Source organism: Alnus glutinosa, chromosome 10 (genome assembly GCF_958979055.1).
Source record: "Alnus glutinosa chromosome 10, dhAlnGlut1.1, whole genome shotgun sequence".
Classification (NCBI taxonomy): Eukaryota; Viridiplantae; Streptophyta; class Magnoliopsida; order Fagales; family Betulaceae; genus Alnus; species Alnus glutinosa.
In genome coordinates this window covers 26219015-26234209 of record NC_084895.1, presented here as the reverse complement: position 1 = coordinate 26234209, position 15195 = coordinate 26219015, and the positions used below count along the sequence as shown (strand labels likewise).

At 35.0% G+C, this 15195-nt stretch overlaps 1 protein-coding gene across 1 annotated transcript; it reads left to right on the top strand.

The window, feature by feature from the left end:
* Positions 1–10108: 10108 nt before the first annotated feature.
* On the top strand, positions 10109–12597 carry LOC133879882 (anthocyanidin 3-O-glucosyltransferase 5-like). The gene is made up of 2 exons (XM_062318686.1): positions 10109–11046; positions 11911–12597. Exons 1-2 carry the CDS (start codon positions 10150–10152, stop codon positions 12418–12420), a joined length of 1407 nt encoding a protein of 468 aa, XP_062174670.1. The 5' UTR covers positions 10109–10149; the 3' UTR covers positions 12421–12597.
* Positions 12598–15195: the final 2598 nt, after the last annotated feature.

Here is a 15195-nt window from a genome sequence, read left to right as displayed (position 1 = left end):
AACCAAACCACTTCTTCCACCAATTCTGTCAGTAGGTGGGACTCAACAGGTTTCTCCTTGTGTTTCTAAAAGGTTTGGAACTCCTTCATCAGTAGGGGATTCCAATTTTCATGTGTCCTTGTTAGACTTGTCCTAGGAGAACCTCGTCAGCCTCTATAAATAGAGAAGTCATGGTGCACAACGAAAAAGACATACACCAAAGACAAAAAGGATTTCTTTGTGCTCTCGTAGCTTAGTGTGCTAAAACATGTTTTTTATGAGAGTGAGATAGGAGTGTATTGGGGTTTAAGTAATTTTCTCCCAGTAATCATATTCATACACTACAAAAATTTTGTCAAATTGCCACGTGCATTTTGACACGTGTACGGCACTGTACACGTGTCAAAATGTTGGAAAATGTTAGATTTACAACACCAATACAACAACTGTACAACAATCCCTCACATGAGGGTGAGTTCCACATACTGGGACCCACCTTCATGTGAGAGGTTGTTGTACAGTTGTTGTATTGGTATTGTACAAGAATCAAATCCCCAAAATGTTTGCCACGAGTATTTTGACACGCGTCTTACGCGTGTCAGATGTGCAAGACTCTAATTGCACATTTTGACACGTGTATTGAAATACACGTGTCAAATTTGACACGTGTATTGCAAATACACGTGTTAAACCGTTTGACACGTGTATTTGCAATATTCGTGTCAAAACGGTTTGACACGTGTATTTAAATACACGTGTCAAAACATTTTTTTTTTTTTAAAAAAAAATCCAAATTGAATTTTTAAAACTTAAATTTGGAATTTTTTTTCAATTTAATTTTGTTATTGTTTATTTAAATTTATTTGGGTTAATAAATTTTTGTTTTTTTTTTTCCAAATTTTATTATTTTCGACAACAAAAATACAAAAAAAACAAACGGTACATTATTAGAGAGAGAGAGACGTAGAGATCCAGAGAGAGAGGGAGGCAGAGAGAGATAGGGAGAGAGAGAGAGAGAGAGTAGAGAGAGAGACATAGAGATACTGAGAGAGAGGCAGAGAGAAATAGGGAGAGATACAGAGAGAGAGAGAGAGATAGAGAGAGAGAGACCGAGAATCGAGCAGAGAGAGCTGGAGAGAGGGCGGCTCACCGGCGGGAAGGGCGGATGCGCGGTGGCCGTAAGCTGGCCGCTGCGGCTGTGACGGAGAGGGAGAGAGAGAGAGAGAGAGAGAGAGAGAGAGGGAGAGAGAGAGAGAGAGAGAGACCGAGAACCGAGAACCGAGCAGAGAAAGGTGGAGAGAGGGCGTCTCACCGGCGGGAAGGGCTGATGTGCGGTGGCCGGCGCGGCTGTGACGGAGAGGGAGAGAGAGAGAGAGAGAGAGAATTCAGATCGGAAATGGGTTTCTGCTACCCATTTCCGATCTATATATATATATATTTAATCTATTATTATATTATTATATTATTTGAATTTTAAAAATTATATATATATACACACACACACACACACATATATAAGCGGGAAAAAACACATATAACCGGGAGAAAACACATATACACGTTCTGGCTAAACAATTGGGCACGTGTACTCAGTACACGTGCCCAATCCGGGACGTGTATTTAAATACACGTCCCTAATTGTTAAAATTCTATTTAATTCAAAAAAAAATTATATTTGAAAAAAAATAACAGTTTGACACGCGTATTAAATATGCGTGTCCAATTGTTTAAATTCTATTTAATTTTAAAAAAATTATATTTGAAAAAAAATAACAGTTTGACACGTGTATTTAATACACGTGTCTAATTGGACACGCGTATTAAATACACGCGTCCAATTGGACACGTGTATTAAATATGCGTGTCCAATTGTTGAAATTCTATTTAATTAAAAAAAAATTATATTTGGGAAAAAATGACAGTTTGACACGTGTATTTAATACACGTGTCCAATTGGACACGCGTATTAAATACACGCGTCCAATTGGACACGCGTATTAAATACGCGTGTCCAATTGTTGAAATTCTATTTAATTAAAAAAAATTATATTTGGAAAAAAATAACAGTTTGACACGCGTATTTAATACGCGTGTCCAATTGGACACGTGTATTACATACACGCGTCCATTTGTGGACACGGTACAATTAGACACGTGTATTAAGATACACGTGTCTAATTGGACGCGTGTTTACAGTAATCGGTACTGTAGACACGCGTCCAATTGTTGTGATTTTTGTAGTGATAGTGAATTTCTTTATGATTGCTTCCGCCAGTGGATGTACCTTATATTGAGGGAACCATTTAAATCTTGGTGTCATGTGTGATTGATTTAATTTTATTGTCTTCTTATTTTTTGCATTTCACGGGTCTTGAAAAATAAGATAAATTTCCTAACTAGTGCACGACAAAAGATGCTTAAGAGGCAGAATAAAGATGCGATCAGGAATATTATGGTTTAACAAGCATGTAAATGTAGGCTTGTAAAACCGAACCATTTAAATTTTAGTGTCATATGGGATTAGATTATTTTTATTTTGGAATCCTGAAATTTATTGTCTCAACAAATATATCTCCCTTAGTTTGGGTCAGCTGAGTTTTGTTAATTCTATCGTACTAAACAAGGATTGGTAGGTCCTAAAACTTGTATTTCATGAATGCAAAAGCAAAATGTAATTCATTGGTTACAATGAACCTTCGTATTATGCAAGGTAAATAAGATTGGCAATTTGTGTATGTATTGTAGAAAAAGCTTCTGATGTTGATCAGTGTTCTATATATTGATCAGGACTAGAAATATATTTCACATTCTTTAATGAAATGGTCGGGAAAGACATGTTCCTAAACCAACCGATCTTGTTCACTTCATTTTTGACATTCATGGCATCATTATCTTTGTTTAACCATTGAATTAAGGATGGCATTTTTGAGCCAATTCGGCCATCATATCAATATGTAGATATTATCAAACCATGTTCAGCTAATGTGATTTAGGGATGTCTACTGTTTTTAATTTGAAAAAAATGTTTTGATATTACATAGGAGTTAAAAGTGGTTTTGTATTTTTAAGAATGTTTAATGTTTTGGTTGTTTGTTAATATTTTTATTTTAAAAAATACAATAAAAGACAGATAACAAAAGCTTTATCAAACAGAGCTACTAGTCCATCAAATAGATTAAATTGGTGATTTTCTTCATACAAATTTTTGACAGCCATTATAAAAGTATTTTTAACCCTTCTCACCATCAAATCCTTTGCCAATAACCATGTAAGTTAAGTAGAAGTGTTTATAATAAATGAGGTGCTCCCTGCCATGGAGAGATTTTCCGTCATAAAAAAAAAAAAAAAAAACAAACAAATTTTATTATACTATTTGATATAAGAAGAATAACATTTTTATTTTTATTTTTTTTATTTGAGCAGCACCACCAAAGGGTCTCTCCCAGTAATTGAGGGGCATGAAGGGAAGGTGATTGGAAAGAGCTTAGCAAAAGGCTCTCTTTTGGTATCATCACAAAAAAGATTACTGCCCCTAAAATTTTAAGAAATTTGTACTTTGTATAAATTGTTTGTATACTAAACTCAAATGTAAGAATAATTTTGAGTGGGAGAAAATCAAATGGCTAAGAAATATATGAGAAAACCTATGGTGGTGGTAATGGAGTTGATTGTCCTGGTAGTGTCTCTAATGCAAGCTAAAGACCTTACCCTACCCTCTTGCTGTCTTCTTCATCCATCTCAACTTGACTTTGTTGATGGCTTATTATCTGAGTGCCTTAAAAATGAAATTGGAATATGTGAAAGTGAACATAGAATTGGAAGGCTTAAATTTAAGGAGTGTATTACTCACACCATATTTTCAAGTGCTGTTATATGTACCGAGCAAAAATTATAGGTCCTGAACTCAAAGTTTATGCTCTTGTTAAAGAGTGCATAAATTTGTGCTTTCCAAAATCTGAAGACCCCAACATCGATCAAGCAACTTGTTTATTGAATTGTTATGATGAGCGCATCAGGAATAGAAGCATTGACATGCCGTCTATATGCAGAACCAATTAATGAGCTTTGAGGTCTGCTTAATCATTCTCTAGTTCTGTTTTCTTTTTCCTCATTCTCTAGTTCTGTTTTCTCTGTTTATGATCTTTTTTTTTTTAAAAAAAAAAAAATATCTGCATCAACATTTCTTGAGGCTAATTAATTATTTGCATCATCTTATTGTGTCTAAACATGGGTAGGAGAAGATATTCTCCAGTGTGGTTCTTAGAACAATTTCACCATCATCAAATTAACAGTTTTTCTCTAGAGTCTAGAGATATACATATTGCTTTTCATTATCAAGGTCGATTTGTCCCTTTACAAGGATGAACGCATTACTTACTGCTTCAAAAATTAGAACTAAAAAACATTCTTTTGAATTCTTATTTGAATGAATTAAAAGCTTATGCTTTAAGTAGAAGTTAATTAAATGGTAAAAGTGATTAAAGCATGTGAATGGAACAAACAGAAAAAATTGATTAGTCTGTGAATAAATATTATGCTCAAGCATTTTGAAATATCTTCCATTTAAGTTGCAGGTTTTTGTTTTTTTTTTTTTTTTTTTGGGGGGGGGGGGGGAAGCTACATAGTATGTTACTATGTTTCCAGTTGTCAAACCCGAAAGTTTGGTGTATCGATCTTATTGTGATTACAAAAACAAGTTTTCCACAAAGAATACCTGAAAAATATTGAGATTTTTAAAACAATAAATAAAATATTAAGATTTATTATTTGTTAAGAAGTAATATTTGCTTCACCATTTAGGGTTTCACATTTATTTAACCCCAAAAATAAAAGAGAAAAGTCTCAAGTCGACAAGTCTTCGTCGACGTCAACATTTTGGTGGATGGCAAGTCGTTATCAAAGGTGATAGGCAACTAAATGAGAAAGGAAGGTACATGTGGATGGCAATTGCAAACAATTGGAGGCACTACAAAAAAAAATTGCAATTCGCTAGCTACTTGCAAGTTGTCGGGCTTATACACGTGGCAAACAATCAACCACGTGTGGGCAGCATGATAAATCTGGTTGTTGCGAAATGTGCAATTCGCAACGTGGCCACGCTGCCCACGTCGTCACACCAAAAACAAAGATTGCAGGCTTTCTTATGCTTTTCCACCAAAAATTGAGTCTTATTGATTGTAGGTGATGGACCTAGTGTCACCTACAATCAATAAATGTAAAATCAGTCTATGAAGTTGGTCTAAATTACAAATCGCTCTCGGTCGTATCAAAGTGAATTCAGAAATCTTTAGGGTATGCCAAAAATACAATTTAGTTCCTGGAGTCAAATTTCGTTAAAATATTTGACGGATTCCGTTAAATGCACGTTAGCCTCAATAAAATGACGACACGTGTCACTCTTAATAAGAAAAAAATTTATAAATGTAACACTTAAAAACTTAAAATAATTTTTTTCTTTTTTTTTTTTAAAAAAAAAAAAGAAAAAAAGAAAAGGGGGTGGGGTGGCCTGCAAGCCACCATCAAAGGTGGTGCCAACCAGTACCTCTCATGGGCCGGAGGTGGCAGACGTGTCAAATGACCTGTAGGCTTAATGGCTATTAATATCATAATTAAAATTTTAAAGGACTGTTTAGAGAAAGAGAGGGAAAAACAAAAAAAAAAAACAAAAAAAACAAAACGAAACAAAACTTACAAATACCCATTTAAACATTATATTATACTCTTTGACAATGTATTTTAAGTGAATTTTTTTTCAGTCTTTTTTTTTTTAAAAAAAAAAATCCTTTAAAATACACCATGTTAGCCCATATAATATATGTGTAATAAATAAACGTGAAAATTAGAATTACGCTAAATTCTTTTCTTTCTTCATTTTGTGATGATGATGGAGATGGACTTGTTCTTGACGTGTCAGCATTCACTCTTGTCGAGAGCTGGAGTCAACAACAACAAGCTTTCATCACAACTCGAATCTTGAATACATTGAGATATTGAATTGTAAAAACCTTAATCCTTACCCATTGGCACACACACCCCCAAGCATCTAGAAAAGATTGAATTCGTAGTTGTTCAGCTCTTGTTTCCTTCCCGGATGGAGGGTTGCTCCCTAGCAGCCTTAGAAAACTGATGATTTCCAATTGTGAGAAAATGCAGGCAATGATGTACAACAACACATGTGTTGTGCATATTGGGATTTGTAAATGCGATTTGCTGACACACTTTGCAATAGGCCAGCTACCTCCAACTCTAAAGTGGTTAGAGATACGTTGTTGCGAGAATATGTTGATTTTGCTGGACGAGGATGATAACGACAGTTGCAGTAGCAGCACATCTCTTCTTGAGTACTTGAGCATTTGGGAATGTCCATCCCTCAAATCCTTAATCCCAACCGGAGAATTACCTGCAACACTCAAACGCCTAAGCATTGACTATTGTCCAAAGATGGAGTCAATAGCAAAGAGCTTCCCTCACAACTCGTCTATTGAACAAATTGTTATTAGGAGTTGTGGAAACCTTAAATCCTTACCCATGGGCATACACACACTTTAGCCATTTAAATCAAATTCATATCAAGGAATGTCCAACTCTTGTTGCCTTCCCAGACAGAGGGCTGCTCCCTGACAACCTTAGAAAGCTGAGTATTTATGATTGTGAGAAAATGCAGTCCCTACCCAACTGCTTACACAACATCACCTCTCTTCAACAATTGAAGATAGAATATTGTCCAGGCATTGTATCATTTCCAGAAGAAGGTTTTCCTACCAACCTAACATCACTTGAAATTAGTGATTGCAACATCACTGAGGCCTTGCTAGAGTGGGGGTTGCATAGGCTTACCTCTATTAAAGAACTTCAAATTAATGGTGGTTGTCCGCATCTGGTGTCCTTTCCAGGAAAGATGTTGCCTTCCTCTCTAACCAGCCTCACCGTCAAAAGCTTCCCGAATATGAAATACTTGTCTTCCGAAGGCTTCCGAATCCTCTTCTCTCTTGAAGAACTGAGGATCAAAGAGTGTAAAAATCTCACATCCTTTCCTGAGGATGGTCTGCCTCCCTCACTCTAGCAACTTGATATTGCAAATTGTCCTCTATTGAAAGAACGTTGCAAGAAAGATCAAGGACAAGAATGGTTCAAGATAGCCCACATCCCTTGTGTTGAAATTGATGGTAGGTTTCATCTATGACCCAGAACCAGAAGAGGAGAATCAACGTGCTGCTTCCTTTTACAAGGGCCCTATTTTGTTTTTTGAGTGATCATGGTGGCTCTTCTTTGATTTCCATCGGGAGAGGCTCAAGGTTGCCATCCCTTGAATGGGAGGCTTGTTTGGCGGCGTTCTGAATGTTGGCACTGGAGAGATCCTCTTGCTGTTGTTCTTGTTGGTTTGGTGAACATCCAACTATTCTTGTTGGTGTTGGTCAGAATGCCCAAGTGACCAAGAACAGAGAGAAAAGGCCTCTGACCATTGAGTTTTTCATTACTAATTGGCATGTTGCTGACCATTACAGATTTGGCGAATCATTGGGATCCCCCACAAAATGGTATATATTACATATTCTGTTTATATTTATAGATATGAAAATTATGGTTGTCATTGATTTTTCAGATGATCCTAATGTTTTTGGGCGTAAAATTGCAGATTGTAAGAGGTATGGACTTAAGAAGCTAATATATCTCGTCGAGGGCAACCCGAATTCTTCTGAAGCTGTCGAGAGCGTTAAAACAGTGTAAGTATATTTCTAAAAGTATTTCAAAGAGTCAGATTTCTTGTGGCTATATATATAAATGTTGTGTGTGGGAGATTGAACCTTGTCCTGTATATTATCGTAATCAAGATCACTTTATGATGATTTGATTCTCCTTCATCCCAAAATGAGTGTCTTGGTTTCAAACCATGCAGTTTCTAATGAAGAATTGGCAAAGTAATCCTTGTCTAAAGAATTGGCAGTTCTTGTTTGCATTTACTATTTGAAGGTTACAGGATATAGACTCTTTCAATTGTCAATTTGGGAACCGGTGTGGATAATATCATGGCCTTTTTATTTTTAGGCAAGTCAATGAGGCTAGACTGCTAGTGAATTACCTTCTAATTTGTGTTTTCAACTTTTTAATCATTTGTCTTGCAGTTGTTTACAACAGAGATTTTGGAGGGATTTGATCTGCTGAGAATAGGTGATTAGCTGATACTCAAAGAAGTTTGGTTGGTTATCTTTCTCAAGAAATATCTCAATACTATAAAGCAATGTCGCAGGAGGACCACTCTGAAGGCACTGAAGTGTGTCCTCCTTTCCATGAATTTGTCAAAAGGTGACAAGACCTGGATAAAATCACAGGGAGCAATGTATTTGCCATTTAGCTCAAGCAGGTATGAATTGTTTTCGTGGGGAAAAATAACCACTCCATGATAGTCTGATGGTCATTTGAGCCAATTTATTGGATCTGATTTTTCAGTGATGATGAACCATGCCTCTTTACCTATATAACCTGATTTCAATACTGTTATTAATGATTTTAGTGAACACAAACCCTATGTTTGTCCGGCTGCACATTCCACTACAAAAACCAGGCCTTTCCCTCCTTAGGTAGCACTTGGATCTTTTATTCACATTCTTGATTGAAATGGTCAGAACATACATGTTCACAAGACAATCAATCTTAATTCACTTGGATTATTGTGCAATTAGTATAATCCATATAACAACTGTACAGGGATGGCATGATTAACTTTCTTTTAACATCTGAATTAAGGACAACATTTTCAAACCAATTAAACTGTCATATTTGTCAGAGATTCCTATGTAACCATTAAGAAATATAGAAAAAAGATATTTCAAGAGCAGAGATGCATACAATCATTAGCGCTAACAAGCGAGCCCTATAGTTGCGTTTGATATTTGAATGTAGAATAACTATTTCATTAAAAAAAAAAAAAAAAAAAACTTTTATTAAGAATAGAAGGTGGAACACAATAGTCTTAGTATTAGAATATATGATAATGATCTAACACCGGGAATAGTCATTCTCATTGTCCATGAGAATAGCCATTCTAAGCATGGGCGGAGCCGGCATTAAGGATTTGGGGGGGCAAAATTGAAAGAAATTTTTTTTTTGGGGAGGGGGGGAAACTACAAAAAATAAAAAATTTAGAAGTAATTTTTTTTTTTTTTTTTTTAAAGGAAAACCTTGGGGCTTGGGGAGGCCAAGCCCATGTTGCTCCGCCCTTAATTCTAAGGTTATTTCTTTCTACATTTTTTTTTTTTAAAAAAAAAATTTCAATAAAAATTATTTATTTTCTTAATAAAATAGTTATTTTGAGTATCAAACTTAACCTACATTTTGGTTTTTTAGAGGCATCCCGACTCTTAATTACTTAATTTGACTTAAGTCTTAGTCCAGGGCAACACCTTGGTAGTTGTGAAATCATTATCTATGACAACACCTTGGTAGATGCATAAAAGCATATAAGTTAAGGTACTCGTACTCATCCTCCTAATCAAGATTATCTAGGTAGTGGTTAGGAAATTAAAAAAATTTCTTAATCAGATAAAAGCGACTACCTAAGCCCGCTTTAATTTGTCTCTCCAAATTTGCCACCCAAAAGCACCGCTATTTTTTTTTAGCAATATTAAGTTATTATTTATTTATTTTTTTAAAAAAAATATGTTGTGTTTTATTTATTTTTATAAATCTTTTGAATTTTGAGAAGAGTTTTGTAATTCCCTTTGAAAAATGTGTTAGTAATGAATCACGTCTTAAAATTCGTTTGGTAAACCAATTTTAAGAGTTTTCATGGTTTGAAAAACCGAAAGACTTATCTTAGAATTTTACCTTCTCTTTTATGGGTTCTTTTGATTTTTTAAAAAGCAAATGTCTTTTCAAAAGTGAAAAATAAATCTTGTTAAAAGAAAATTCTTCTTAACCGACTCAATTACATGCAACTTTTTTTTTTTTTTTTTTGGTGTTTTATAATAATTAGGCGTCTGTCGGTGGATAAGCATCTACCCAAAGAGAAATTATTCTTTGTATAATTAACATTTTTTGAAAAAAGAAAATGAAAATAAATTGCCACATATTAGAGCAGATAAGCTAGGTGTGGGCTCCACATTCATCTGTTAAATTGCTCGGAGTTCTCTTCTCTAATTCCACGCATCGTAGTTTACGTACATCTTCTCCATGGAAAGCTCAAACCCACATGCAGTAATAGTTTCTAGCCCCGGCGTTGGCCACCTTGTCCGTGACATTGAGCTCGGCAATCGCCTGGTCGCCGATCACAACTTCCGAGTCACCTTCTTTGTCGTCCTTGAAGATCAAGCCACGGTCGGCGAATCCCAGCTCATCCAATCAGCCAAGGCCCAGAAACTCCTAGACATAGTCCAACTGCCACCCGTGGACCTCTCCGGCCAACTCCAACCCAATACTCCGACCTTCACGCGCCTAACTGCCGTTATGCGCGAAATCAGTGAAACTCTCCGGTCTGCAATCTCCGCCCTGAAGCCGACCCCGATCGCCCTCGTCGTCGATATTTTTGGAACTCCGGTACTGGACGTCGCCGATGAGTTTCACATGTTAAAGTACGTGTTTGTTAGCTCCGCGTGGCCCCTTGCATTGATGTTATACGCGCCAATCCTTGACAAGGAGGTAGAAGGAGAGTACGTTGATCAGAAAGAACCGATAAAGCTCCCCGGTTGTATGCCGGTTCGGCCCCAAGACGTGGTTAGTCCGATGATGGACCGGACAAAGCAGGAATACCATTCCTTCCTACAGGTGGGTTCAAAGATTCGTAAGAGCGATGGGGTTTTGGTGAACACGTGGGAAGATCTGGACGCCGCGACGCTTAATGCCATGAGATCAGAGGAAGAGAGTTACGGATCGGCACCGATTTACGCGGTTGGGCCGCTGATCAGATCGGTTGGACCGCCAGCTTCGAGGAGCCAGCTGTTGGATTGGCTCGACGAGCAACCAGTTGAGTCTGTGCTTTATATTGCGTTCGGGAGTCTTGGGGTTCTTTCGGCTCAACAAATCACGGAGCTAGCTTCGGGGCTGGAGCTGAGCCAGCAGAGATTTATTTGGGTAATAAGTTTACAAAACAAATATTATGCTAAAATTAATATGGCTATTGTTTTTTTTTTCTTTTTCTTTTTCTCACAAATATGACTTTTTTTTTTTTTTTTTGAAGGGACAAATATGACGAGACACAATGCATGAAAATAGGTTTTTTAATTGGGATATTATTCCTCATCAACTTTTGGTAGATAAAAGCCGAATAAAACGAAGAAATATAAAAGAAAAAAATATATACTTTAGTTACTTGAAGTATCATCTATTTTGCAATTATGTTTCAAAACTTTAAAAAATGACATTAATGTTATTATCATTGCTAGTCAAATTATACACTTTGTATTTTTATCTCCAAAATGCCCTTAAGGTTATTAAAAAATAACAATTTGAAAAAAATTAAAATGATTAAAAAATTAAACAAAAAAAAAATTGAAAACCCCAAAAAGTGGTGCCCTTTTCATATTAGCCCCTTAAATAATTTGAAAGGTATTTTGGGAAGAAAAATAAAAAAGTATTATCTAATTTGACACAATAATAGTATTTGGGGGCCTTAATATCATTTTTTAAAGTTTGAAGGCCTAATTACAAAATAGGTAACAATTCGGAGGGCTAAAATATATTTTTTTCTATATAAAATTAACCTATGCCTACTAATGCCTTATTGTTTTTATTTATTGCTAGGCCAATTAAGTAGCCTCAATTAAAATTTTACCTTATTTATTCATCCTAGGTTCCGATCAAGTCCAATTATTTGATTCTACAAATTATTGTTTATTTAAAATAAGTTACTGAACATTTGCTATTATGTTTAATTTAAATTACAATAAATACGGGTGGTATACCGATTATGCTTAATTTAAAGAAAATTTGTTACAGGTGCTACACCCACCCAGCAAGAAGGATGTGTCCGCTGACAGAGGCGATAATGCATTAGCCTACTTGCCCGATGGGTTCTTGGAACGAACCCACAATTTGGGATTGGTGGTCACGCAGTGGGCGCCACAATCGGACATCCTGCGGCATCCATCTACAGGAGGATTCTTATCTCACTGCGGGTGGAACTCGTCACTAGAGAGTATTCTAAGCGGCGTGCCGATAATAGCTTGGCCTCTGTACGCGGAGCAGAAGATGAATGCTACGATGCTAGCGGAGGAGGTAGGAGTGGCTGTCCGCCCAAAAGTTGCACCCACTAAAGGAGTGGTGGGAAGGGAGGAGATTGAGATGATGGTGAGGAAAGTTATGGAGGGCCAAGAAGGGAAGGCTATGAGGGGTAGAGTTAGGGAACTCAAAATCAGTGGGGAAAAGGCTTTGACTGAGGGTGGTTCCTCTTTCACGGCTGTGTCTCAATTGGCAAAGCAATGCGTAATGAACTCATCACAACGCTAGAAAGTTTAAGGCTCCATGAGCCACTAGCAAACGTTGGCTTATTTGTTTGTTTATTTTCTAAGCAATGGAGAAACATTGGCTGGCCGGCAGCAGTTTGTATGTAAAAAAAAGACACCGGTCCAGCAATGATATGAATTTTACCTTATTTATTATAAGTTCAAGACACACTTCTTGTGAGTGAGACCTGAATTTTGATCGTTTGATCCACATTTGGATCCCAGAACTTCTAACCAGTGCTTGTAAAATGTACCAGTTTTTTGGATCTCAGAAATGGGCTCATGGAAGCACTGGAGGGCACCCTCTTGTATTATTGTTTTCGAAGGTGCTTAGAGACAAATGTTCTCCTTTTAAATGCTGTGATGAAAAACAATTTTGAATCCTGTCGTTTAAATGTTATCTGTATTAAGTTAACCTTAATCCTTGCAAGTATATGTTTAGCAAATTATCTCCCTAGTGCCTGTATGAAACTTGTGGGGAAGGTCATCATGGAGGAGACGTTCCCATTGTGTGCTTTTGTGTGCTTTAACCATCTGTTTCTGACTAGGAGGGAGACACAAGTGTGCAAGAGGAGATGTTGAGGAGGCAGAGTAAAGATGTGATCAATTCAGTTGTTAGTAGGAATATATTTCACTTCGTTTGGGGCAACTGAGTATTGTAAATTCATGAAAGCAAAAGGAATATGCTTCATTGGTTGCACTAGACCTTCACATTCTGCAATGTAAATGAGACAGACAGTTTGTGTATGTATGGTAGAAAAGCTTTTGATGTAACAGCAGTGTTGATGTATATTAGGTAGGACTTGGATCTTTTTTTCACATTCTTGATTGAAATGGTCAGAACATACATGTTCACGAGACAATCGATCTTAATTAATTAAGTTGGATTATTGTGCAATTAGTATACTCCATATAACAGCTGTACACGAATGTCATGATTAACTTTCTTTTAACATCTGAATTAAGGACAAATGGACAACATTTTCAAACCAATTAAGTTGTCATATTTGTCAGAGATTGCTACCTTACCATTAAGAAATATGGAAAATGATATTTCAACAGCAGAGATACATAAAATCATTAGACGCTAACGTAACATGCGAGTCCTACCATTATGTTTGGTATGCGGAATGACTATTTTATTAGAAAAAAAAAATAACTTTTATTAAGAATAGAAGGTGGAATATAATAACGACGTAGTATTAAAATATATGATAAGGATCGATCTAAAGACTAATACTTGGAATAGTCATTTTCAATATTGTCCATGGAAATAGCTATTCTAAAGCTATTTCATTCTACATTTTTCTATATTTCAATAAAAATGATTTATTTTTTTAATGGAATAATTATTCTAGCGTATCAAATATAACCTATATTTTTCTTTTTGTAGAGGTATCCCGACTTGTAATTACTTAATTTGGCTTAAGTCTTCGCCAAGGGCAACACCTTGGTAGTTGTGAAATCATTATTTATAACAAATATAATATCGTACTTAAATGATAATTGAATACTAGTCAAGTTGCTATTAATTTATAGTATGGTGGGGAACTAGTGAACTACTACATAGATAATCATTTTGTTTTTCAAACCACTACATAATACATAGATAATGTTGATTAGGAGGGTGAGTACCTTAACTTATATGGGCTAGTTTGGTAAGCCATTTTCTTTCTCCATCTACTTCTTTTCGCTTCTTTCAAAAATATCAAATAAAAAAGTCTTACTTTTTTACATTTTTTATATCATATCAATTATATTTTATTATTATTCAAATAAAAAAAACCTACTACAAAACAAATTTTTTTTACTTTTCTATAAAATATTCTCAAATTTTATATCATATCAATTAATTTTTACTATACAACACACAAATATATCATAACACAATTACTTACGAAACAAGCCCATGCTTTTTTGCATATGTCAATCTTAATCATGCAGTTAAAAGCAACCACCTAAATAGCTTTAATTTGCCTTCTCCTCTCTCTCTTTTTATATATATTTATAGTAAAAAGTGATAAATGTGATACAAAATAAAAAAAAATTTTATATAAAAAGTTAAAAATGTTTTGTATTGTAATAATTTTTTTTTATTTAAATAATAATAAAAAGTTATTAATATAATATAAAAAGTGAAAAAAAAATTAAAATATTTTAATATTAATTATTTTTTTAAAATGTAAAAATAAAATTAAAAGTTTTTGTATTACTAGCAAAACAAGGCCAAAGACGCCCCCTGATCAGCTTCGTTTATTGATTTCAAAGTTTTTTGTTTTGTGTACAGTACTCTCTCTCTCTCTCTTCATGTCAGTTTTTTGTTTCCTGAAATGTGTTGCACTTTTTATTCGTAAGACTCGTTGAACGTGAAGCCAATTTGAAAGGTGGAATACAGCTGTTTGATAAGGATAGGGCCTTCCAATAAATGCACGATTTGTTTGGTTATTGAATTTTGAGAATTAAAATTGAATTTTAATTCTATTTACAAGTATCGAGGTAAAAAATTGTATTTGGGTGTTGAATTTTGAGATTGAAAAATATTATATTTTAATGATAAAAAATGATTGGAAGTTTAAAAAGTTGTATATAATGATTGGTATTTTGAAAAGTTGTGTAAAATAATAATTTAAATAATAATAATTTATTATATATTGATTATTTAATTAAAATAAATAAATAATTTTTTTTAAAAAAAAATAATTGAAATCAAAATTAAAAATTAAAAAAAAAATAAAAAATGAAGCAAACCGGCAGCCACCCCCAGGCAATGGGGGTGGCC

Excerpts from the sequence above, each read along its gene's own strand:
- LOC133879882 (XM_062318686.1), top strand. The coding sequence starts at position 10,150 with ATGGAAAGCTCAAACCCACATGCAGTAATAGTTTCTAGCCCCGGCGTT. Across the intron at positions 11,047-11,910 it reads GCCAGCAGAGATTTATTTGG|GTGCTACACCCACCCAGCAA; the intron begins GTAATAAGTTTA and ends AATTTGTTACAG.